The sequence below is a fragment of the Pleurodeles waltl genome, chromosome 12 (genome assembly GCF_031143425.1).
Source record: "Pleurodeles waltl isolate 20211129_DDA chromosome 12, aPleWal1.hap1.20221129, whole genome shotgun sequence".
Lineage (NCBI taxonomy): Eukaryota > Metazoa > Chordata > Amphibia > Caudata > Salamandridae > Pleurodeles > Pleurodeles waltl.
In genome coordinates this window covers 353,267,141-353,293,319 of record NC_090451.1, presented here as the reverse complement: position 1 = coordinate 353,293,319, position 26,179 = coordinate 353,267,141, and the positions used below count along the sequence as shown (strand labels likewise).

The window sequence follows — 26,179 nt, the reverse complement described above, 5'->3', positions numbered from 1 at the left end:
TTTTAAATGTTATGGATGCTCAGTTCTCACATATGCTGACAACACATGGCTAAACGTTTATCTCATCTAAGATACTCAAAACACATTATCCAACTTGCAGGATTTCTCATGTGAAGTTCAGAAATGGATCAATGCAGGCTTGTTAATGCGAGACAGGAATAACACTGAACTTTCTTCATTAGCAGAAACATACTTAGTTGGAAGGAATCCATATGGGTTCTGTCTCTAAGAGACCCGCTTAAACCAGCTAACAAAGTGAGATATTTAGGCTACTAATTCAAATGGCAGGTTAACATGGTGATGTTCTCTTGTTGTCATCCTGGGCAAAGAGCACTCGTTTATTCCGGCAATGACCTTTCAAGACTAAGTGATAACAGCATGCTGCAGATCTTACTTAAGTTACTGTAAAAGTCTTTATTTAGGCCTTGCTAAATCAGCTTTGTCTATACTGTGGGGTATTCAGAACTTTGTAGCTAGTGCTGCGAAAGGCTGTTGAATCACATCTGCTTTCTAGTAAGATAAAGCATCTACTTAGTTATTATGCTGATGCACAGTGCTTTGTATGGGTTGACAAATTCTCTCCTCATTTATATGTAGCAATGCTTAATTTGCAAAAGAATGAGTGCTGGTGCCCAAAAGTCTGTTTAGAAGCCCACAGACAGCACTATTAAATATGATCCCACCGAATACCAAGGCTGCATAGTTCTGAATCCACTTCAGGCCTCTTTAATCTACTACCAGACACTGCCTGCACCCTTTATCTCACTTGCAGGTTCCTGCCTTTTCATTTGGTGACAGCTTTTAAGTCTCGCTCTTCCACTTCCTTTACCCTTTGTGTGTTTACCCTCTTTTGAGAAACTGGGCTGTTGGTTGGGGGAGGGGCGGGGTGTAACTCTACTCAAGCAACAGCCACAGTCCTTGTCAGGGTGAACCACAAAAAGTCACTAAATTAACCTGTGCTTAACGTTCTGGTGACTTGGTACAAAAGCAGTCAGGCAAAGAAAAAAAATCAGAGGCAATGTGTATAGTATTTATGTAGCACTTAAATGTAATGTGTGAACCCAACAGAAGAAAAATCTCACACCAATTTAGAGAACTAGAGTTCATTAAAAACAATATTTGATACACAAACAACAAAAATCCAATCAGTAGTACCGGGGTTATGAATCTTTAAAGTGAAAAATAGCACCTAAACAATCCAAGCACCAACCACAGACATCTAGCTGCGCAATACTGGGGCAAAGATACAAGTTATGGCCTCCCACGTTAGAGCGTGGGTCAGATACATGAAGTGGATTGGGCCCGGTCTCAGCTTACCTTAGACTTAGAAAAAAGTATGGAAGAGAATGTTTGAGAAGGTAAAGTTCAGCAGGGCAAGGCAGCCGGCGGTGTCCAAGAAGGAGACCTAGTCATTGAGCCACTGGACAAAGTAGCAGTGAAGATTCATATGTTCAGATTTAGTCTCTGTTTTTGGAAGTCGAAAATCAAAAGCGGTTTGAAGCTGCAGGCTGTTGCCGAATACGGCTCCACAAGGGTGTATACCCCTTGTGAGAGGAGCCATCGAACAGGATTTGCTGCTGTGGAGAAGAACGTAGTGGGGGCTGCTGAAGTGAAGCACATAGTAGGAGCTGCTGCAAAGTCAGACTGATCGGTGATGCACCTTGAGCGGATCACCGAACAGGTAGGTGTTGCTACCCTCTCTCTGTTTTCAAAGCACTTTGAGGACGAAAATGTTCAAAGTCCCAAGTTTTGGATTTCGGCTATCTGGGCACCTTTAGCACCACTTCCAAAGGTCCAGGACTGGGGCACCACTGAAAGGGTCAGGACTCACTCAGGCTAGGTATAGGTGCGGGTTCAAGATGGTGGGAGCCTTTAATGTCCCTCCAGCTCTGATCAGGAGGCCAGGCACACAGCCCTTAAAATCACTCTGGAAATCCTGGGTTCAAAACAAGAGCAGGGTGCAAGCAGCAGGGCAGACCTCTGGGGGTTCACAGCAAGCCTTATGCTGCAGAGGAGTCCTTCTTATACAGCAAAGCAGTATTCTGAAGAACACAGCGGACAACATGCAACATGGAGTGCTCTGGGAGCTCTTCTGCAGGTCCAGGAGTGAACTTAATGGTGGGTTTGAGGGTCCTATTTTTATACCTGGTGCCACCTTTGAATTGGGCGAAACCTCTGGAGGCTTCTCCTCACAGAAGTGTCTGGAATTTCCTGCCTCTCTGCTCTGCTCCCGGTCTGCCTGCAGGCACAATAGTCTAGAGTGAAGTTCTTTATGTGAAAGCAGGGTACAGTCTTTTGAAGTGCAGGTGGGGCTATGCAGACCCCCCTTCCTGTCTGAGATGGCCCATATAACCACACCTAATCCCTATATTGTGTGCCTTTTTGGGAGTAATACACAAAGCCAACTACATCTTGTCATGTGACCCAGGAACAGACTACAAATACCAAATGGCCATGACAATAAAATGCCAACTTTCAAAAAGTGGCATTTTCAGAATTGTGACTTAAAATCCAACTTTACCTTTAAAGATAATTTTCAATTGGGAATGCTCCAGACACCAAACATGCTATACCTATCTTCTCTCTATCAAAAGTTATCACTTATTAAATGTAATAAGATAACCCAATGTTATCCATTGGGAAAGGAAGGCTTAACAGTAGTAAAAACAAATGTGTGAGTATTTTACTACCAGAACATGTAAAACTTAAATATAGATGTCCAACGTTTTATTTACAATTCACCCTTCCCTATTGGCTGTCTAGGGCCTACTTTAGTGGTGACTTATATGTAATAAAAAGAGACTTTAAGGCCTGGCAAGTGGACTGATTATTTTTTCAAGTTGAATCAGCAGTTTAAAACTGCCAACAGTCTGCAAAGGGAGACCAGGGACATGTTTCAAGGGCTACTTAAGTGGGTGGCACAATAAGTACTGGAGGCCCACTAGTAGCATTTAATTCACCAGCGCTTGGTACATGTAGTACCACTTTACTAGGGACTTAGAGGTAAATTAATTGTGCCAATTGTGTGTAAGCCAATTTTACCATGTTTAGAGGACAGAGCACTATAAGTTTAGCACTAATTAACAGTGGTAAAGTGCACAGTGTCTTAATGCCAACAAAAATTCTGAAAAACAGGATGGGTGAATGCCAACCGATTGGGGTTGACCCTGCTGGGAGGGCCAAGCCCAACACCTCTCTTGCCCTCTGGAAATGTCAGATGAGGAAAATAAATGCGCAGATCCCTAAAAATGAGTGCCAGTGGCCTGCACCGACAACCACTGACTAAGAGTATGCACTAGAGAACAGTACAGTACAACACCACTCAAACTCATAGCTCCAGTTCATGTATGCTGCTACAGACATCACCATAAAAAAGAGCTTTCTTGAGAGGCTGAGGGTATTGGGTCCCAAGCTATTGAGCCAACGCCCTCTCCACCTCTGCAGCCTTCAAAACCATCTATTCTTAAGAAAAGACATCCAAGAGGGTGTTGGGTCTCAAGCTACTGACCCAATTCCTTCTCTACACCTACACCTTAAAAAAACGTATCTTTTTAAGAAAAGCAAAAAAGATCATTCTGTTTGATGTTTTTTTTTTTCCATGTATGGAGTTCTTTGAGAATTTTAGAGCAAAGCATAAGATTCTAATATTGTATCGCCCCCAAGTAAATGGGCAGGTAGGGTAGCTAGATTTGATTTTGAATTATATTTAGTGAGCACTGAAGGATGACATTCTATGATAAGATATTTGATGAGCTTCTTTTACTACTTTCTATTTTTCCAATCTGCAAATTCCAGTTCAGCAGCTACCAGCGCAGTCAGAAGTTATGGGGCCCCACTTGTATCAATGATTGGGTTGTGGGCCTATATTCTGCAAACCCTCAAACTGGCATCCGTCTATCCCTTTTAGCACTCAGGTAGTGAAGCAGACCAATCAATGGCTGATGTCATGAGCTATGAACACAATAATGTCCAAAATAGTTCATTGACCAATCAGTGCTTTCCTTTAAAAAGGAAAAGTACTTTATTGCACACACAAATAAATATAAACATAAAATAATACATATTTAGAGGCTTGCAGGTGGGGTTAAAAGTTAGAGCCCTTCCTAAACCCCTTGTAAACAGACCTTGCAGAATAACTGGTTTGCAAACTATGTACTCTCGTATAACATAATAGGAGGCAACTAACCTGTAAATATAGTCTGATCCCATTATCTGAGTTGCTATGTCACAAGTTGCACACCACCAAACCCTAACCCTAAAAACAGACTGGTGTATTTGCTTTTACACAAAACATATATGGTGTGTCACAATCAAAAATCCCTACAGGTTTTGTCAAGATGGTCTATATTCAATGTATGAGGTCTGTAGTCTTTGTCAGTACATCATCCATTAATCAAAACACAGGTCTAGTGGAATTTACCTACATTTACCTCTCCCAATTAACAAATCAGGTCTACTGGTGTAAGGGAATACATCTTTTTGCATGATTACCCCAAAGCTTTGTACTGATGCTGCTGGTTTTTAGACTTTTGAGGGCGCACTGAGGCCTGCTAACCAGACCTCAGTGCCAGTGTTCTAACCTCTTAAAAGATGTATGTTGGATTGGCTACAACCAATTGGCATAAGGTGACTTAGTTATACATCCCTAGAATATGGTACCAGGGGTACCCAGGGCATGTAAGATAGTATCTCCCCAGAGCTGCGGCACTGGTTGTGCCACCCTGTGTGTGACAGAATACAAAATGGCTCCCAGCCTGCCACTGCAGCCTAGAAGAGCAGTTTTAAACTGCTAGTTCGACTTCAAAGTTTAAACCAAAGCCAAAGCCCCCACTTTCCTTAACAATATATGTATGTCTTCCCTAAGGAAGTCTTTTGGATCACTGAGGCAGGGAGCTGTCTATTATTAAATAGGACATATGCTTTTAGTAAGTCCTAAGACCAAACATTCCTAGTTGTTGTTTTGACTGTGGAAAGTTAGTAGTCCCATTGGATAACACAGAGTTAGCGGTTGACCTCTCAGCCAGGCTAATTTCTGAATGAGACTACTAAAATGGGTACTTTAAGGTATAAAATTGAATGTGGCATTGAAGCGACTTGATGCAAAGTCAAATTTAATGTCACTTTCAAGGAAAGGCAACTTTTAGAAAGTTGCCACTCTGTTGCCCAGTTTGTCCAAAGGCCTCACACAGTAGCTGGCCACTAGACAGCCTTCTGCCCTCCTAAAGCGTAATGTGAACAATTCCCAGGCTCAAGAACATTAGAGGCCTGCTACTGGGAAAGGTGTTAATTACCCCTTGCAGGAAGCCCCTGTAGGAAGTTGGTTCTGTATATACTATCTTAAAGTGAGAGATAGTGTGCACAGAGTCCAAGGGTTCCCCTTCAAGTTTGATAGTAGCAATAATAGATAATAATAATGCTCTATTTTGTGGTAGTGTGGGCGAGCAGCAGGCTTATCAGAGGGTAGTGTTAAGCATTTTGTTGTACACACACAAGCAATAAATGAGCACACACACTCAAAGACTTAACTCCAGGCCAATAGGTTTTTATATAGAAAATATTATTTTCTTAATTTATTTTAGAACCATCAGATTCAGAATTCAGCTAAGTACATTAATTGTAAGGTTTTTGGCATAGTTAAATATGGAACTTTGAGTTAAAACAGTAATGTACACAGTGTTGGCAAAAATGTCAATAAGCTATTTTAGAAGTGAACACTGCAAAAATCAACAGTTCCTGGGGGAGGTAAGTAATATTTAGTTTGTCAGGTAAGTAAAGCACTTACAAGTTCAGTCTCCAGGGCATAGGCAGCCCTCCGTTGGGGGTTCAAGTCAACCCCAAACAGCCAGCACCAGCAACACAGGGCCGGGCAGGTGAAGAGGTCAAAGTAGGGCCGAAATAGCATAGGTGCCTATGGAGACCAGAGGCGCTCTGGTTCCAGTCTGCTAGCAGGTAAGTACCTGCATACTCGGCGAGCAGACCAGAGGGGTTTTGTAGAGCACTGGAGGAGTCACAAACAAGCACTCAAAATACACCCTCAGCGGCACAGGGGCGACCGGGTGCTGTGTGCAAAGTAGGTGTTGGGTTTTGCGTTGAAAGCAATCACTCTGGCGATGCAGGCAGGGCACAAGGGGGCTTCTCGGCCCAGCCACCAACTGGGCAAGGATGAGGGCTGCCTGCTGGTCACTCCTGCACCGGTAGTTCGTTTCTCTTGGGCCTGGGGCTGCGGGTGCAGTGCTTCTTCCAGGCATCAGGTTCCTTGTTACCGGGCAGTCGCAGTCAGGGGGAGCCTGTGAATTCTCTCTGCAGGCGTCGCCGTGGGGGTGCAAGGAGGTCATCTCAGGGTGTCCACGTCGTTGGAGTCGCCTGGGGGTCCTCTCTGCTGTGTTGGTTCTTCTGGACACGAGCCGGGGGCGTCGGGTGCAGAGTGTTGGGGACTCACGCTTCCGGAGTGAGGCTGGAGTCCCTTTAAAGATGGTTTCTTTGTTGCTGTTTGGACAGAGCCAGTGTCCACAGGAGTTTCTTGGTCCTTTGGTTGCAGGGCAGTCCTCTGAGTCTTCAGAGGTCGCTGGTCCCGCTGGATGCGTCGCTGTGCAGGTTCTTTGAGCCTGGGCGCAGGCCGGTAGGGCTGGGGCCAAGTCATGTGTCGTCTCCATTGTCTCTGCAAGGCTTTCAGGTCAGCGGTCCTTCTTCTTGTTGTAGGTCGTCAGGAATCTGATTTCCTGGGTTCAGGGTCGCCCCTAAATACTCAATTTAGGGGTGTGTTTAGGTCTGGGGGGCAGTAGCCATGGGCTACTGTCCTTGAGGGTGGCTACACCCTCTTTGTGCCTCCTCCCTGTGGGGAGGGGGGCACATCCCTAATCCTATTGGGGTAATCCTCCAAAACAAGATGGAGGATTTCCTAAGGCAGGTGTCACCGCAGCTCAGGACACCTTAGGGGCTGTCATGGCTTTGAGGCTCACCGCCAGGTGTTACAGTTCCTGCAGGGGGAGGTGCGAAGCACCTTCACCCAGTACAGGCTTTGTTCCTGGCCACAGAGTGCACAAAGGCACTCACCCCATGTGGCCAGAAACCCGTCTGGATGTGGCAGGCTGGCAGAAACTGGTCAGCCTAGCACTAGTAGTCAGACTGGTATACAGGGGGCATCTCTAAGATGCCCTCTGTGTGCATTTCTCAATAAATACCACACTGGCATCAGTGTGTGTGGGAGGCTGGCCTGGCTTATAGTGGGTACCTTGTGCTACTTACACCCTGTGCCAGGTCCAGTTATCCCTTATTAGTAGAATAGAGGTGTTTCTAGCAGCTTAGGCAGATAGAAGGTAGCTATGGCAAAGCAGCTTAGGCTGATCTAGGAGACATGCAAAGCTCCTACTGTACCACTTATATCATATAGCACAATATCATATGAAAACAAAATACTCAGAGTTACTAAAAATAAAGGTACTTTATTTTAGTGACAATATGCCAAAAGTATGTCAGAGAATACCCTCACTTAGGAGGTAAGTAATATCCACAAGTTATATGTACACAAACCCAAAACAGGTAAGTAACAGTAAGAAAAGTAGTGAAAACAATGTAGAATCACAATAGGATGCAATAGGTGAACATAGGTCTAGGGGCAACACAAACCATATACTCCAAAAGTGGAATGCGAATCACGAATGGACCCCAGACCTATGGGAAGTTGTAGAGGGTCACTGGGGCTGTAAGAAAACAGTAAGGGTGTCCAAAATACCCCACCCCAAGACCCTAGAAAGTAGGAGTAAAGTTACCCTACTACCCCAGAAAGACACAATAGTCGTGATAGAGGGATTCTGCAAGAACCACAAGCATCAGCAAAACACTGAAGATGGATTCCTGGACCTGAGGACCTGAAAAGGAAGGGGACCAAGTCCAATAGTCGCGATAGTGTCCAGGTGGGACAGGAGCCCAGGAAACCCCAGACGAAGGTGCAGAAGGGCTGCCTCCGGGTGGAAGAAGCCGAAGAATCTGCAACAACGAAAAGGGCTAGGAACTTCTCCTTTGGATGGAAGATGTCCCACGGCGTGCTGGATGTTGCAGAAGTGTTTCCACGCACAGATACCGCAAACAGGCCTTGCTAGCTGCAAGGGTCGCAGAAGAGGTTTTTTGGTGCTGCTGGGGACCAGGAAGGACCAGGATGTTGCCCCTTGGAGGAGGAGACACGGGGGGCACTCAGCAACTCAGAGATCCCTGCAGAAGCAGGCAGCACCCGCAGAAGTCCCGGAGCAGGCACTTGGAAGTTTTGTGAACTCAGAGTCACAAAAGGAGGGTCCCATGACGTCGGAGTCCAACTCAGCGGGTTGAGCACTGCAGGACGGAGTGCTGGGACCCAGTCTAGGCTGTGCACAAAGGAATCCTTGGAGAAGTGCACAGAAGCCGGAGCAGCTGCAAATCACGCAGTACACAGGTTTGCTGTCTGGTGTGGGGAGGCAAGGATTTACCTCCACCAAATTTGGCCAGAAGGGCCACTGGACTGTGGGAGACACTTGGACCCAGCTCCTGTGTTCCAGGGACCACGCTCGTCAGGATGAGAGGGGACCCAGAGGACCGGTGATGCAGTCTTTTGGTGCCTGCGTTAGCAGGGGGAAGATTCCGTCGACTCATGGGAGATTTCTTCTTGGCTTCCAGTGCAGGGTGAAGGCAGACAGCTCTAAGAGCATGCACCACCAGGAAACAGTTGAGAAAGCCAGCAGGATGAGGCGCTACAATGTTGCTTGTAGTCGTCTTGCTACTTTGTTGCGGATTTGCAGGTGTCCTGGAGCAGTCAGCGGTCCATCCTAGGCAGAAGTCGAAGAGGGACGTGCAGAGGAACTCTGGTGAGCTCTTGCATTCATTATCTGAGGAATAGCCCAGAGGAGAGACCCTAAATAGCCAGAAAAGGAGGTTTGGCTACCAAGAAAGGAGGTTTGGCTACCAAGAGAGGTAAGAACCTATCAGGAGGGGTCTCTGATGTCACCTGCTGGCACTGGCCACTCAGAGCAGTCCAGTGTGCCCCCAACACCTCTGAATCCAAGATGGCAGAGGTTTGGGACACACTGGAGGAGCTATGGGCACCTCCCCTGGGAGGTACTGGTCAGGGGAGTGGCCACTCCCCTTTCCTTTGTCCAGTTTCCTGCCAGAGCAGGGCTGGGGGATCCCTGAACTGGTGTAGACTGGCTTATGCAGAGATGGGCACCATCTGTGCCCATCAAAGCATTTCCAGAGGCTGGGGGAGGCTACTCCTCTCCAGCCCTTCACACCTATTTCCAAAGGGATAGGGTGTAACACCCTCTCTCAGAGTAAATCCTTTGTTCTGCCTTCCTGGGCCGGGGCTGCCCAGACCCCAGGAGGGCAGAATCCTGTCTGAGGGGTTGGCAGCAGCTGCAGTGGAAACCCCGGAAAGGCAGTTTGGCAGTACCCGGGTTCTGTGCTAGAGACCCGGGGGATCATGGAATTGTCCCCCCAATACCAGAATGGTACTGGGGTGACAATTCCATGATCTTAGACATGTTACATGGCCATGTTCGGAGTTACCATTGTGACGCTACACATAGCCGTGTAATGGTGTCCCCGCAGTCACAAAGTTCGGGGAATTTGCCCTGAACGATGTGGGGGCACCTTGGCTAGTGCCAGGGTGCCCACACACTAAGTAACTTGGCACCTAACCTTCACCAAGTGAGGGTTAGACATATAGGTGACTTATAAGTTACTTATGTGCAGTGAAAAATGGCTGTGAAATAACGTGGATGTTATTTCACTCAGGCTGCCGTGGCAGTCCTGTGTAAGAATTGTCATAGCTCCCTATGGGTGGCAAAAGAAACGCTGCAGCCCATAGGGATCTCCTGGAACCCCAATACCCTGGGTACCTAGGTACCATATACAAGGGAATTATATGGGTGTTCCAGTGTGCCAATGAGAATTGGTAAAATTAGTCACTAGCCTGCAGTGACAATTTTAGAAAGCAGAGAGAGCATAAACACTGAGGTTCTGGTTAGCAGAGTCTCAGTGATACAGTTAGGCACCACACAGGGAACACATACAGGGCATACATTATGAGCACTGGGGTCCTGCCTAGCAGGATCCCAGTGACACAAGGGCAAAAACAAACATACATACAGTGAAAATGGGGGTAACATGCCAGGCAAGATGGTACTTTCCTACAGTGTGGATTTATTGTGCTGAAAAGTTTGATACCAAACTTCCCAGTATTCAGTGTAGCCATTATGGAACTGTGGAGTTCAGGTTTGACAAACTCCCAGACCATATACTCTTTATGGCTACCCTGCACTTACAATGTCTAAGAATTGGCTTAGACACTGTAGGGGCATAGTGCTCATGCAGCTATGCCCTCATCTGTGGTATAGTGCACCCTGCCTTAGGGCTGTAAGGCCTGCTAGAGGGGTGACTTACCTATGCCACAGGCAGTGGGTTGTGGGCATGGCACTCTGAGGGGAGTGCCATGTCGACTTAGTCTTTTTCTCCCCACCGGCACACACAAGCTGTGAGGCAGTGTGCATGTGCTGAGTGAGGGGTCTCCAGAGTGGTATAATACATGCTGCAGCCCTTAGAGACCTTCCCTGGGCACAGGCCCCTTGGTACCAGGGGTACCATTTACAAGGGACTTATAAGTATGCCAGGGGTGTGCCAATTGTGGAGACAAAGGTACAATTTAGGGAAAGAACACTGGTGCTGGGGCCCGGTTAGCAGGGATCCAGCACACTTTCAATCATAACTAGCATCAACAAAAGGGAAAAAGTTAGGGAGTAACCATGCCAACAGTGGCATTTTCCTACAGCCCCTCAGGAAGCTGGGCCAAAAGGCGAGCGTCAAAGGCGAAGCCACCTTTGGTGAGCAAATGGAAATCACACTCCTGAAGGGTTGCTCTTTCAGGTAGACAAGCTAGTGTTGAGAACAGGGAGGGGAAACCCGTGGCCAAACGTGTAGCCCACAGGTAGCCACACTCCCAGGGTGGGCTACCACACTCCTAACATTCAAGAAAGGGTTTAGAGAACTTGAGAGTGGGCAGCATGTACTCTGGGGTTGCTAGATGCCGCATATAGCTGGAAGTGGTCACAGAAAGGGAGGGATCCTGATAGCCCATTGGCTAAAGACCGCATCATCCTGCCAGGGCACTTTCTAGGCATAAATATGACACTCCTGGCAACCTGAACCTCAGATCATGATGGAACTGGAGAAAGGACCAAAGAAGGAATACCCTGGTGACCCGTGAATCTGGCAAGAGAGACTGCACTGATTGCTAGACTACACCTACTGCACCTTCGGCTATCAAACAGGAGACTGTGCCAGTAGCTCTTAGCTCATGGAAAAGTCGTTCCCGAGCCCCAGTCTGAAGAAGTCACTCAAAGAGCACCCAGAACATCTATCTGCATTCTCCTTATCCTGAATCCCCAGGATCAGGACCACTCCCAGTGGTCTGGATGTAAAGTGTGGAACTGGATTTGAGACTGCTTTGGTGAACAGGTAACTGTCCAAATACTCCTCAATGGATCCCATGACCTTCTCCCTGTCAAATGTATTGCCCTACTTGGGTCGAAAGAACTGAACACAACTCTTTCAAACATTTCAAAAGTTTTTAAACTTTACGGTTACCAGTGCTTGTTTACGCTTTGGACTAAAATGCTGAGATTTACGTTTTACTTAAACATCTATATCTCTGAAACGCTCCAGTGGGTCTTGCTCATCTTGGTGTCTAAAAATTCATCAAAATATATTCTATTTTTATAAATTGGTGTTTGATTTCTTTTGTGTTGTGTGACTTTCTTATTTTGTTGTTTGGTGCGTCCAAATGCTCTACTGGTTCCTTTGTTTAAGGCTTCAGCCACAGCTACCCAGAGCTGAGCTAAAGGTTTTACAAACTCTCTCCCGGAAGTCTTGGTTTTCTGAAATTTGATTTTGCCAAAGGGCATGCCACTGCTCAAGGCAAGCCTTCCCATATTTTTCTGTTATGCAGGTACTCTGGACCCTTTGGGCCACAATGCATATATTTTTGGTTTGTATGGGACGTGCTGTACCTTCTGCAGCTGCCCTAGGCTAGTCTACTTTTCTTGATAACTTGAGTCCTGCGGCTGCGTTTTGAACAGGGGTGGTGGCAGTCAACCTCTGGTTGCAGACTCTACAAACTATCTGGTGCAAGATGGGACAGGATGAAGACAGGTGTGGAAATGCCTGTCGTCCAGTTACAGACTGAATATTGCAGCACCAAATTGGACCGTTAGCCTCTAGAGGAGTGCCAGCACAGTATTGCTGACTAGTTTCCATGACTTGGACTGCATATGGCGCTTTGTTTTTTATGGTTCAGAAATATTAATTGGTTTTAAATAGGCCAGGGCAATTTACACCGGCGTACCTACGCGTAATTCTCGAAATTAGGCCATTGCGCCACAACAGAGATTTTCAAGGTGTCCAGGAAAAAACATAGTATCACAGGAGTATGTGGACAACACAAACGAACAGAATGTTAGCAGCTGTTGTTGATCTTACTTGTATTTTTTTGCAAGAAGTATGCCCTCGCCACCAAAATGGACATGAATATACAACTGGTGCTAAAATATAGAACTAAGGGCCAGATGTACAAAGCTTTTTGCATGGCGCAAACAGCAAATTTCGCTGTTTGCGACATGCAAAAAGCACATCGCGATGCTCATTCCCATTTTGCGAATCGGTAACCTGGTTACCGACTCGCAAAATGGGAATGCGACTCGTAAATAGGAAGGGGTGTTCCCCTTCCTATTTGCGATTCGCATTGCAATTCGCAGTTACCACCAGTGTCACACTGGTGGTAACCCATTCGCAAAAGGGAAGGGGTCCCCCTGCATCCGGGTTTGCAAGTCGCAAACTCTGAAGTTGCTACATCTGGCCCTAAATGCCAGATTTGGATTTTGCATTAATTTCCTAAAATTGTACATAATTACACAAAAGAAAATTATGTTAATTTTTCACACTAACTTTTAAACATTTGCATCAACAAAGATGCTTAGACAGCTAGCGCTATTTTTGAAAAAAAAAATACCTTACCATCCATCATAGGCAAAAAGTCCGTTATAGAGTGCCAAACTAAAAGACCCAACCGTAATTTTGGAGCCTTCAAAGCTATTTTCAAAGCTTTGTGTTTTTCCTGTAATAAATGGAACACACAAATGTAAGACATGCATAATCTTCAATTTTGTGTGACTTTACAAATAATTGTCTCATAGTTTTTATTGGTTTTAGTCCAATTTAAAAAAAAGAAACAGCATCAGCATTCTCAAACGTGCATACAATGAAAATGGGTATTGATAATAAATAACAATGACAAATTACAAAATGATGTTTTTAAATATTTTTTTTAAAACTGTTTTTATTGATTATTATAAACTGTAAACAAACAGTGCAGTGCCGGCATGCCCAAATAAGAAAAAGAAATGTAAATGATGGTACAACATAATAGCAAAATCAAGCATGTACCAAACATGGGCCAATCATATCCCATATACAAGTAAGAAACTCCGCCCCTCCCGACCACCACTCTTACCGCTAGGAATCCACATGAGACCAAACACAATATGCAATCTATGAGAAGTCAGGGTAAAAAGGCCGAAACCATAGTTGATCGTCTCCAAAACACTGGATTCATTATATACCATCCCCACCCTCATCCTCTGTACTGTCAGCAGAGACCACCTCCACCACACCAGAGAATCGCTCCAGCAGAGAACCCCACACCTCCAAATCAGTGACCACCTTGTCATCCTTGCGCGTGCAGCGCATGTGTTGCTCTTCAGCCACACCCCACTCCAGCAGGTCTCCTATCCATTCAGAAAGCAGTGGACTCCGGGCGCTCATCCATCCAATCGCTACCCTACGCCTAACCAGCACCAGCGCCAATTGTGCTAGCTTCTATGGAATAGTCCGACCTCGCGGCTTCTGGAACACTCCCAACAAACAAACCTGGTGTCGCCTCTATCCCCAGGCCAGTCACATCCACAACCCTTTCCACCACATCATGCTAGAACCTGCTCACCAGCCTACAAGCCCAGGCCAAATGCAAGAAAGAGGCACCGATCAAGCCACACAAAGGACACCCTGCTTTGCATCCCGGGTCAATCCTATTTAAACGACTGGGTGTGAGATACATCCTATGTAAAAAGTTAAAGTGAAGCACCTTAAATCTATTGTTACACGATACCTTAAGCACCATAGACAATGCTAAGTCCCAATCAGGATCAGACAGACGAGCCCCCAGATCCCTCTCCCAAGCCCTGCGACTCACTCCCACCACCAACGACTGGTCTTCTCGGAGCGCTTTATAAAAGCGAGTAATCAGGTGCAACTCCTCACCCCAATTAAGCAGGCCATGTAGTACCGAGGAGGCCACAGGTGCCACCAGGAACCCACTCCAAATTTCACGCGCCAAACTTTCGATCTTAGCATATTGAAGGAATTGACTGGATCCCAGACTGAACAAGTCCCTGGCCTCGGCAAAAGAGATGAACTCACCAGCTGGATAGAAATCACCCACTACTTCACAACCTCCAGTTCTCCAGGCTTCCACAGACATCAACTGTTCCATTTCCCGGAAAGCCTGAAGGTCCCATATTCTCAATTCCCGTTCAAAAGAGGCCTGTTTAAGCACATGTTTGATGGCCTGTACCCAGATCCCGGCAGTAACCCTTGCCAATCGTGGAACAATAGTGGCAGACCTTCCCCCTGCCATCAAAAGATAAACCAGTGCCTATCTATCCAGCACTCCAGCAGTCTCTTCTCCCAGCTATCAGTATCTGTCAACCACTAAGCAGCAAACTGCAAATGGGCCGCATAATAGTAGTGCCTGAGATTAGGAATCGCCAGCCCTCCGCCTTCAAGCGCACCTTGCAAAACCGACAATGCCACTCTACTATGTCGCCCAGCCCACACCAATTAAATTAAAAGGCTGTCCAACCTACGAAAGAAATGAGGGGACAATGGATACATAGAATTTTGAACCAAGTAAAGGCACCGCGGCAGATAGACCATCTTTGCTATCGCTGCTCTACCCATGACAGATAGAGGCAATTTGTTCCAAAAAGAAACTGAGCACTCCAGACCAGCGACCACTCGCCCGACATTATGTGTATTATGCGCAGCCACTGTATGCGTGACCCAAATATCCAAATAACGGAAACTCTCAGTTTCCCATCGGAGGCCGGCCTCAGGTAAGTCAGTCCAAGGGACTCCACGGAGGGAACCCAGGTGGAACAGAAGCGATTTTTTTCTGATTGACCTTCAGGCCAGACACAACCCCAAACATCTCCATCCTTTGTAACAACAACGGAACCGAGACACTAGGGTCCCGGAGATACACTAGCGCATCATCGGCATATAAAGAAACCACGTGAGTGGACTGCCCCACCCCAATCCCCCAAGGAGCCATACTCTCCTGAAGCCATATTGCAAGTGGTTCCACAGCGCGAGCAAAGAGGAGAGGTGACAGCGGACAACCCTGCCTCGTACCCCTACCAATCGCCCAGGCATCAGATAGTTTACCCGTGCAGTAGGAGCAGTGTATAATAGCCTCACCCAGGCACAGAAACCAGGACCAAACCCCATACCCTGCAATACTTCCAGCAGATACCCCCACTCAACTGAATTGAAAGCCTTCTCGATATCCAGAGACACGAATGCCATCTCAGTATTCTCACTCTCCGTCTCGTGAAGCACATGTGTCAGACGACGCAAATTGTAAGACGTGCTGCGACCAGGGATAAAACCACACTGGTCCTTGTGCACCAGTCCCAAAATCACCCCTCGGAGTCGAGAGGCTAGGACTTTGCAAAGGATCTTTACATCACTATTTGACATCGTGAGCGGGCGATATGACGATGGATCACTAGGGTCCCCTCCCAGTTTAAGCAACAAACAGATTATGCCCTGTCGCATTGAATCTGGCAACCTGCCGCACTCACGAGATTCCTCAAACACTCCCAGAAGCTTCTCCCTCAGAGTCAACAATAAAGTCTGATACAATTCAATAGAAAACCCGTCGCCACCAGGAGATTTAGATTTAGACATCACTGCAATTTTGTCACTCAGCTCCTCAACAGTAATCACCGCGTCCAGAGTCCCTCTACTCTCTGCATCCAATCTAGGAAGGCAAATCTGCTGCAAGAAACCCCCAAATCCCTCTCCCAGCAGAGCCGGTCCAGGCCTGGAAACCGCCCACAGGTGTTCTGCCAGAACCCCCAAGATGTCTGCCCGATTCATAACTGTCTCACCCTTCACAGATCGAATATGCAGTATAGGGGGGACTCCACCCCCCTCTTCAGAATCCATGCCAAAAGCTTGCCAGCCTTATCCCCTTCACGGTGTAGTCACTGCCTATAGGTTTTGAGGGTAACCCTACTCAAGGAAACCCAGCAATCATTGACCGCCTTGCATAATCTAAGCTCCTCCCGTTCCGTTTCTCTAGTGGTTGGTAACTTCCGCTGCAGGGCACCCAGTCTCTTCTCCAGCCCGGATAGCTCGCTCTCCATGCGCCTGCGCACTCCACACATCGTCCCAATACACACACCCCGCACCACCACCTTCATGGCCTCCCATTCCAGACCACTGGAAGCAACCGTGTTCCAGTTCAAGTCCATATAACCAGTAATGGCTGCACCCACGGCATCTCTGCATCCCACATCCGCAAGAAACTCTGCTGGTAGTCGCCAACTATGAGCAGTACGAGCACCCGCCACCCCCATTGCAATTGCATCAATACAGGAGCATGATCAGACAGAAACCGACCCAGATGTGTGACCTCCAAAACCTGGGATCCATGATGGCCAGCCAGGAGAAACCTATCCAACCGGGCATGAGTATGTTGCGTTCTAGAGTGACAGGTAAACTCCCTACCATCCGGATGCAACTCCCTCCAACCATCCCACAGCCCCAACTGTTGCATCACATCCGTAAGTGATCTCACAATCTGATGCTTAGTACCACACTTCGAGGGGTTACGATCCAACTCGCCATTCAGCACGCAGTTATAATCTCCTGCCCAAATAATAGGCCAGTCCACACCTTCTCCCAGAATCTCTGGAATTTTGGTATAGATGAAGAGATCATCAACATTGGGTGCATAAGTATTAAGAATGATGATAGGTAAACCATCCAGCATGCCCTCAATAAGAACATACCTCCCCTCAACATCAGCTTCACTATACGTGTGGGTAAAGGGGACCCCAGGAGCCACCCACACTGTCACACCCCTCGCATAGGAGGAGAAGGAGGAAGAAAACATTTGACCCTGCCATTCCTTAGATAACTTTTGCGCCTCCTCCTCCGTCATATGCGTCTCTTGGAGGCAGGCAATCTGCACCTTCTGCCTCTTTAAAAATGAGTGAACCCTATATCTCTTGGTATAACTCTTCAAGCCCCTGACGTTCCAAGTCATTATGTTAATTCGGCGACCCATATTAGTACTGAACTCCCATGAGGTATCCAATGCCCATCACACCATAGCACTTGCACTGTAATCCCAACAATGAACATCAATAAACTGTGCCAACTAAACCACACCAACATCCCATCCCCACCCCGGACATACAGCATAACAACTTAAACGAACCATGACACTGCAGGTCCAATCTATAAATGCTGTCAGGACTACAGCCTAATCCCCAAACCCCCATTCAAGGCCTACCACAATTGTGGAGTGATAACCCCTCCCCCCGCCAACCAAAACACCTTGCCCACCCAAGAACCTTCAATGCAAAAAGACAGTAAAAGAACAGTACTCCCGCCCCCCCCCAACAATAATGTCCGGCAGGTCCATACAAAAAAAGAGCCACCTCTGAACCCAGCGTACCATCACACAGTATCATTCTCTAGAAGCAGCCGCTCCCAGAAGATGTCAGGTTACCAGGAAGAACGCTCAACAGACAGGGAATCAGCTCTGCATGGAAGTCGACAAAGAGTCCAAGTCTGGCCCTGCACCAGTGCCAGCCACCGATTCATCAGGTACCACAGCCATTGTCTCATCTTGTTGTATCTCGATCCGAGGGGCAGGGACATCCATCACTCCTTGATCCATAGAAACTGTTGTTCGTTCTCCCTCACGATTCCGCCAATCTTATCCGTCAGCCCCACAGGCTCGATTCACCACTCCACTAGCCCCAGTCGGCCTGCCCAGTGCCGCCTTACCCCACATTTCCAGCCATCTCCAAGCCTCCTCTGGTAGCTCAAAGAAATGGGACATGCCTCCAGAAAGTACCTTTAAGCGCGCCGGATATAAAAGCATATATCTGATATTCATTGCTCGGAGCTTTGCCTCCACCTCCAAAAAACTCTTTTGCGAGTTCTGAACCTTGTTGGTGTAATCAGGATAGATGGAAATCTTCCCATTTTCAAACCCCACCTTGTCCGAGTCACAAGCCGCCCTCAGAACACAGTCCCTGTAATTCAGGAGGTGAGCAATGATGGCCCTCGGGCGTACTAGGCCGAGGCTGCGCCACAAGCGCTCTATGTGCCCTCTCAACCAAAAACACTCTGGAGTACATTCCTGATCCAGTTTTCTACAAAGGCCTTGACCATAGTCCCCTCCGATCGTTCCGGGAAACCCAGCAGTCTAATATTATTCCGTCGGGAGCAACCTTCAGCATCTTCCAGCCGCGCCTCCAATCTCCCAACCGTGGAGCCAGCCTGTGCCATTTGCTTACGTAGAGTTCCCACCTCCGCCTGTAGCTCCACAATCGAGCCCTCCACCACCTTAACCTTGTCAGAAACTTTTCTGAGGTCCGCTCTGAGCAGGTTCACCTCAACCACCACCGTTTCAATCTTACCCTCTAGCGCCACTCTCGATCCCTGAATAGCTGCGAGAATTTCTGCTTGCGACGTTCCTCCACAGGCAACAACCCACTCTGTCTGTCATCAGACCCTGCCAACCAGGTGACACGCTGCAGTGTGGGCACAACAGTGGTATATTGTTCCATGGTATTGCCCTGCGACACATCAGTCCTCCGATGTCGTCCCATCACAGGGCAGTCACCGCACAGCCTGCGTCCTCCGGGTTAAAGCCCAATATGAGAAAAGGTCACTGCAACTCACAGCATCCAAGGCCAGTGCTCACCTCCAGGGCACCCGGCACCCAAACACCCCAGCACCAACAGAGGCAGTCCGGTGCCGATAAGTGAAGGTTCAAAAGGAATGCCGCCGCAGTCCATTCACCCTCCTGGCCAGCAGAGCCAAACAGGAGATCCAAAATACTTGTGAGACCTCACCAAGTCAGGGATGAGAGCTCCCCATCCAAGTAGCCCTTTACTCCAGCCCCATACATCCAGATGACTACCAGGGAACACAGGCAACAAGCAGAAGCCCCCAGTCAGGGTCTGTGCAGGACTACAGCCTCAGTCCCAAACACCTCAGCCCAATCGCACTCCAGGCATGCCCAGAGAATCAGGCACGCTTCCTTCTCCACGTGGGGCACATGACTGCCAGTCCTCAAGGTCCGGCACCAGCACACCAGGCAGACCCAATCCGGAGAAATCCCCATCCGATCTCTGCAGCTGTGCAGGAGTTTCAGGGGGAAGGCACATCCTTGACCGGGTACGATCACGTAGCCAGGCCGGAGCCACGACCCCACGCAGTCAGCCAGCGCCGTTCTGCGCGAGGCTGAGATCACCGCTGCAGCCCGTCCCCACCAAGTGTCAGCAGCGGAGACAACCGACCGCCACCAGCAGGGAGGAGGAACCCCCCATCCGACCTCCGCGCCAGCAGGAGTTCTAGGGGGAGGGCACAACCCTCACTGCGGTCGATCGCGGCACCAGGCCGCAGCCGCGGCCTCGCAGTCATCCAGCGCCATCCTGCTCAAGGCTGTAATCACCGCCTCAGCCCGTCTCCACTGATTTTCGGCGAGCGGAGACAACTGCCCGCCACAGGAAACCAACAGACGCGACGGGGAGGGCAAAAACATCCAAGGGCACCCCAGGATCAAGGAAGGATGTCGCCGGGGAATCGGGAGGTCACTAGGAGCACGTCCCGCCGGCCATTTTGCCTGGCCACGCCCCTTGATGTTTTTAAATATTAGAAAAATCATTAAGCACCCCACCTCAATTGAGATTAAAAGTTCACCGCCCTAAAAATGCGTTTGATACTCATTGCTCCTTTTCAATGTGCATTTATGCTAACCACTCCTGATTTTCACAGAGGTGCCACAACTGTCTCTAGTTACGGAGCCATTTTCTAAGAAACAAGAAATACTATTCAGCTAAAAGCTCATTTACATGTTTAACTTTTCCCACTTTAGCATGGCATCAGCGTTGCCGTCCCTTTTATTGGCTGAAATAAGAAATGCATGACCCTCTTGCTAGCAGATTTATTGTCCTTTTACAGTTCCTGCATGGATACAGACAGTAAGGTCCAGATTAGAAAGCTGGCGGTCTGATGACCACCAGCCTCGCAGTGCCGGTTTGACTGCTGCGTCTGTGGCAGTCCGACCGCCACATTATGAGGTTGGCAGGCAGACCTGCAGACCTCCCGCTGTCCCCACCAGGATCTCAGATCCCAACGAGCTGACAGTGGTGCAGGTTGTAATCTGCCAGGGCGGCGCTGAAGTCAGCGCCACCCTGCTGATTACAACCTTGTTCTCCGTCAACCTGGTACGGCCATGAAAAGGCTTGTGGAGAACAGGTGCAGGTGGCCTCCTGCCCAGCACCTTCGAAATGCTCACTGTCTGCTGTGTCAGCTCTTTAATTGGGATTAAAAAAGTGGTGGGGCTCTAAAAGGGATGTTGCCTATGTAATTGGGGGTGTGGCCATAATGTGCCTCCCTACCAGTATTTTGGTTCTTCTCTAAGCTTTCTATAAGTGCATCCAAATATACAACAAAATCACTAAAATGCACCTAAAACCAGCTAGGACTGTCAGCTTTATCAATGGTTATTAGCTATTTAAGCTAAATGAGTAACAACAATGATTTGTGGCCTAATTTAGGTCTTGGCAGGAGGAAATAGTCACAAATGTGACTGATATCCTGTCCACATATTTCGACCCCATTTTCTCCTAAGGGGATTGTAATATGGCAGACGGGATTTCCGTGACGTTTGTGACAGAGTATTCCCTGCCCCAATACCTAAATCAGGCCCTTTTTTGTAAATAATTAATATTGAAAATGTTTCAGTTCTAAAATGTAGAGACTGAACTAAACATTTTACTGAGGCACGTGGCAGGGGTGGTGGTCTTTGGAATGTCTTGATTTTACCTTTATTTCTATTATAAAAAAACAATCATAAAAGCACACAAAAATAACAAACTTCAGTAGTCATATGATAAATAAATAACCACAAGCATTAAAAAGCCTTAAACATTAAAAACATTGTCATATCAGTGCCGTGAATTCTAAACAGATATACAATATATTATTGATCTTATTCCTGCATAATGCATTATTGAAAAAATTGGAGACTGCAAATGCAATAATGGGTTCATTCAACATTTGTAAATATATAAAAGCAGGCTGATATTGATAAAATCCTTTGGCTTTAAGAACAGGCAGGATAAATCTTCTTCTAAATGGGTCGTAATAACTAGAGAACAGCACCAAATGTTCTAAAGTCTGGGATGAAGCATTATCACAAGGACACATCCTAATCGCAGAAAGCTCATATTGTCCAGGCGGGAAACATAGATTACATCGGACAGAACCTAATCTAAACCTAGTAGGAAGAAGTCTTTCCCATGTGCTTCTGACAAAGGAAAGATAAGGTTCCAGACCAGGAGTGGTATTTAAAATCATCAAAGCCCTGGCTGAGTGTCTACCAAGGGACAAATTTACTCTGTTTTCGACAAACTGCTCAAGTAACATCTCCTTCACAATCTTTCCATCTGCCTGTTTTAGGGAGTCTGGATTATAAAATAGTTCAGGGCGGCCCAATAATAGGGCTGTAGATCTGATATACTTGAGCCATGGGGTTTTATAGCCTTTTTCACAACTTAGGCAATCCTCAATGACTTCCCTGTTAAAAGCTGTCGACTCCCCACTCCAGACTGTTATCCACAGCATCCTGGGGGCAATTTTTGCTTGGTCCTCTGCAAAATCCAAAACCAGCTCCTCATGCATTAACAAAGGTGGGCTAGCTGGACCCACCCCTAATAACTTTCTGGAGAAGCAGTTTTCTTCACGTTGAATAGACTTACAATTTGAAGACCCCTAAATTCAAACATCATATAATAGTAAAGGTAAACACTTCATCTTATAGATCTGTGGCAGCATTAAGACAGGTTTACTCCCAGCCATCTGAGCAAATCTGAAAGCACCCCACAGGACTGGTCAAAATGCAGACATCGATTTGCGAGACATTGTGTCCAAGTACATTGCTCATCAAATGTAACCCCCAAATAGGAAAAGGAGGTCACCCTTGATATCACCTGACCCTTGATTGTAACCGGTCTAAGTTTCGGATTACGCTTCCCACATTTCATAAAATGTGTTTTTGAAGTATTTACGTCCAGTTCCAGGTCACCCATAAATTCAACAAACAGATCCACCAGAGCTCTGAGGCCGTTCAACGCGCAGCAAAGAATAACAGCATCATCTGCGTATAATAATGAGGGGGCCTGGATATGTTGGACTTTCAAGACATCTTTGCCCTGAGAAACCAGGTGCGAGTTCAAGCCATTAATACATAGAAGAAAATAAAATCGGCGCCATGACACACCCCTGCCTAACATCCCTTGACAGTTTGAAAACATCAGAACATTCCCCTGCCATCCCAAATCTTACTGAAGCATTACCATCAAGATGTAGGGCCCAGAGAAAGTTTACCAAAGGTTGGGGCTACCAAAGGCCCTCCAAAATTGACCATAGGATTAATCGACTGAAGCTATCAAAAGCACAGCTAAGATGCATAAATGCCAGATATACAGCTCCCTTCTTGGCCACCACATATTAGCCCATCGATAGATTGAGGTTAAGACACTGTTCCATTGTCCCTTTGCCCTCTCTGAATCTGAACTGAGCTGGGTAAATAATATTATTTGCTTGAATCCAATCTACAATATGAAGAAGAACAATATACCCCACTATCTTGACAGTGGAATCCAGCAAAGAAACAGGGTGATAACAACCTGGGTCTTGCCTACAACATTTTTTGAAAACTTTAACTATTACTCCTGACTTCCAAAAATTAAGGATTCCAGTTTGCATGGCAGCATTGAGTACATTAGTCAGCAATAGGGCCCACATGATGACATTTTCTTTGTATAAATCCATAGGAACACTGTCTGAGCCTGGGGCTTTGTTAGAGGGGCTACCCATAATGGCATGCTGAACCTCTTTCAAATTAAAGTTTAGATCCAAAGGGAAGGAAACTACTTTGTCCACCTCCACCGGTTGTTCTGTGCTGTCCAGAGTGTAAACCCTCTCAAAATGGGCAACCCATGTTTGAGTGGATATGTTAGTCCCTACATTGTCAGAGGAAACTTGATAAGCAGGCTTGCCATTCAATGTGTTCCAAAAGGTCCTCGCATCCCCAAGCTTACATACACCCTCTAACTGCTCTCACCTCTCTTCTTTGAGGCATTGCTTTCTTTTTCTAATTGCCTCTTTATAAGCAGCGCTAGCTAAACTGATAGATTGGGGGTCGCTAGGCTTATCCTTAAAGGCTTATGCAAGAGCTTACTAGCACTTCAGCAGTTTTTATCAAACCATCCCTTTTTGGTCCCCTATAGGTCCTTGCAAATCGGACATAGTGGATCTAAGGTGTAGGAAGCTGGCTCGGTATATACTATATCAAAGTGAGATATAGTATGCACATAGATTCCATATGCCAGGGGTTCCCCAGAGGCTTAACAAAGGCTAAAGTAGATAATACTAATGCTCTTTTTGTGGTAGTGTGGTCGAGCAGTTAGGATTATCAGAGGATAGTGCAAAGCATTTGTTGTACTCATAAAGACAACAGAAGTGCAATTTTCAGAAACAGTTCCTGGGGGGAAGAAATGTTAGGTCGGTTTTCAGGTAAGTACAACACTTACAGTTTCAGTTTGGTTTTCAGGTCAGTTTTAGGAAGTCCACTGGTTGGTGTTCAAGTTAACCCCAAACACCCACCACCAGCAACACGGGCCGGCAGGGTGCAGAGGTCAAAGTTGAGCAAATTTAACTTGGGCTCCTAAGGAAACAGGTGGTGCTCAGAATCAGGCCTGTCTGCAGGTAAGTACCTGCGACTCGGAGGGCAGACCAGGGAGATTAGAAAAGCACTGGAGGGGCCACAAGTAGGCACCAAACACTGACCCTCAGTGGCACAGGGGCGGCCAGGTTCAGAGTGCAAACAGGACGTCGGGTTTCCAATGCTGGTCTATGAAGACCCACAGGGGTCACTCAGAGCCTGCAGGTGAGGTGCAAGGGGGTATCTCAGGCACACCACCGGTGGGACAGGGAGGAGAGCCGCCTGCTGAATGTTGAGGCACTGGGGTCGGCTTCTCCAAGGCCTGGGGGCCGCGGGTGCAGTACGTTCTTAGGCGTCAGATATCTTCGTCTGGAGCTTCGTGGTCCTCAGGATTCCCTTTGCAGGCGTCGACATGGAGAGGTCATCCCAGGGTCGGCACTTCCTCGCATTCGCCGAGGCACTCTCTCTTGCTGGGTGGCCCACCTGGACACGGGCATGGGCGTCAGGTGCACAGGGAGTCCCTGGTTGTACGTTTCTCAGGAGTTCTTGGTCCTCTGGGGTGCAGGGCAGTCCTCTGGAGTTGGGCAGAGGTCGTTGGTCCCGCTAGAAGCGTTGCTGGTCTTTTGCAGGTTCTTTGAAGCAGGAGACAGGCCGCTAGGGCTGGGGCCAAAGCAGTTGTCGTCGTCCTTCTTCTCTGCTGGGGTTTCAGCCTAGCAGTCCTTCTTCTTCTTGTAGGTCACCAGGAATCTGGTAAGCTGGGTTCAGGGAGGCCCTTAATTCCTAGATTTAGGGGTGCTTTAGGGGGTCAAAGGGCAGTAGCCAATGGCTACTGTCCCTGAGGGTGGCTACGCCTTCCTTGTGTCCACTCCCTTTGGGGAGGGGGCACATTCCTATCCCTATTGGTCCCTGTCCTCCAAACCAAGATGGAGGATTCTGCAGGGAGGGGTTCACCTCACCTCTGGACACCTTAGGGGTGGTCCTAGCTGGGGTGGTCACTCCTCCCTGTTTTCCCTAATTTTCTCGCCGAATTTGCCTCCAAAAGTGGGGCTTTGTTCAGGGGGCGGGCATCTTCATCAGCTGGAGTGCACTGGGGCACTATAACCCAAGGCTTGAGCCTTTGAGACATACCGCCAGGTGTTACAGTTCCTGCAGAGGGAAAGTGTGAAGCATCTCAACCCAGGACAGCTTTTGTTTCTGGCCACAGAGTGCACAGAGGCACTCACCCCATGTGGTTAGAAACTTGTCTGAAAGTGGCAGGCTGGCACAGACCGGTCAGTCCTACACTAGCAGTTTCGGTAACATACAGGGGCATCTCTAAGATGCCCTCTGAGTGCATTTTTCAATGAATCCCACACTGGCATCAGTGTGGGTTTATTGTGCTGAGAAGTTTGATACCAAACTTCCCAGTATTCAGTGAAGCCACTATGGACCTGTGGAGTTCATAGTGATAAACTCCCAGACCATATACTCAATATGGCTACACTACACTTACAATGTCTAAGAATGGACTTAGACACTGTAGGGGCATATTGCTCATGCAGCTATGCCCTCACCTGTGGTATAGTGCACCCTGCCTTAGGGCTGTAAGGCCTGTTAGAGGGGTGACTTACCTATGCCACTTTGTCTTTTTCTCCACACTAGCGCACACAAGCTGCAAGGCAGTATGCATCTGCTGAGTGAGGGGTCCCCTAGGGTGGCATAATATATGCAGCAGCCCTTACAGACCTTCCCTGGCCACAGGGCCCTTGGTACCATGGGTAACTTTTACAAGGGACTTAACTGTATGTGCCAGGGCTGTGGCAATTGTGGGAACAAAGGTACAGTTTTAGGGAAAGAAAACAGGTGCTGGGGCCTGGTGAGCAGGGTCCCAGCACACTTTCAATCAAAGTTGGCATCACCACTAGGCTAAACGTGTGTGTGTGGGGTAACCATGCCAATAGTGGCACTTTCCTACACCCCCGCAAAACAAAAGAGGATGAGGCTAACCTTTCTCAAGAGAGTCTTCATTGTCTAAGTGGAAGAACCTGAAAAGGCCATCTGCATTGGCATGGGCAGTCCCAGGTC

The 26,179-nt window shown here is 47.6% G+C and overlaps 1 protein-coding gene across 6 annotated transcripts in view; it reads right to left on the bottom strand.

Annotated features, from left to right (window-relative positions):
• The window catches only part of SLC7A9 (solute carrier family 7 member 9), a 971,101-nt gene that overhangs the window by 399,455 nt on the left and 545,467 nt on the right, over nt 1-26,179 (bottom strand). For all 6 annotated transcript variants that reach the window (XM_069216551.1, XM_069216557.1, XM_069216555.1 and 3 more), the window contains one exon: nt 13,033-13,132. In XM_069216551.1, coding sequence (XP_069072652.1) covers nt 13,033-13,132 — 100 coding nt within the window. The remainder of the gene's footprint in view (nt 1-13,032; nt 13,133-26,179) is intronic.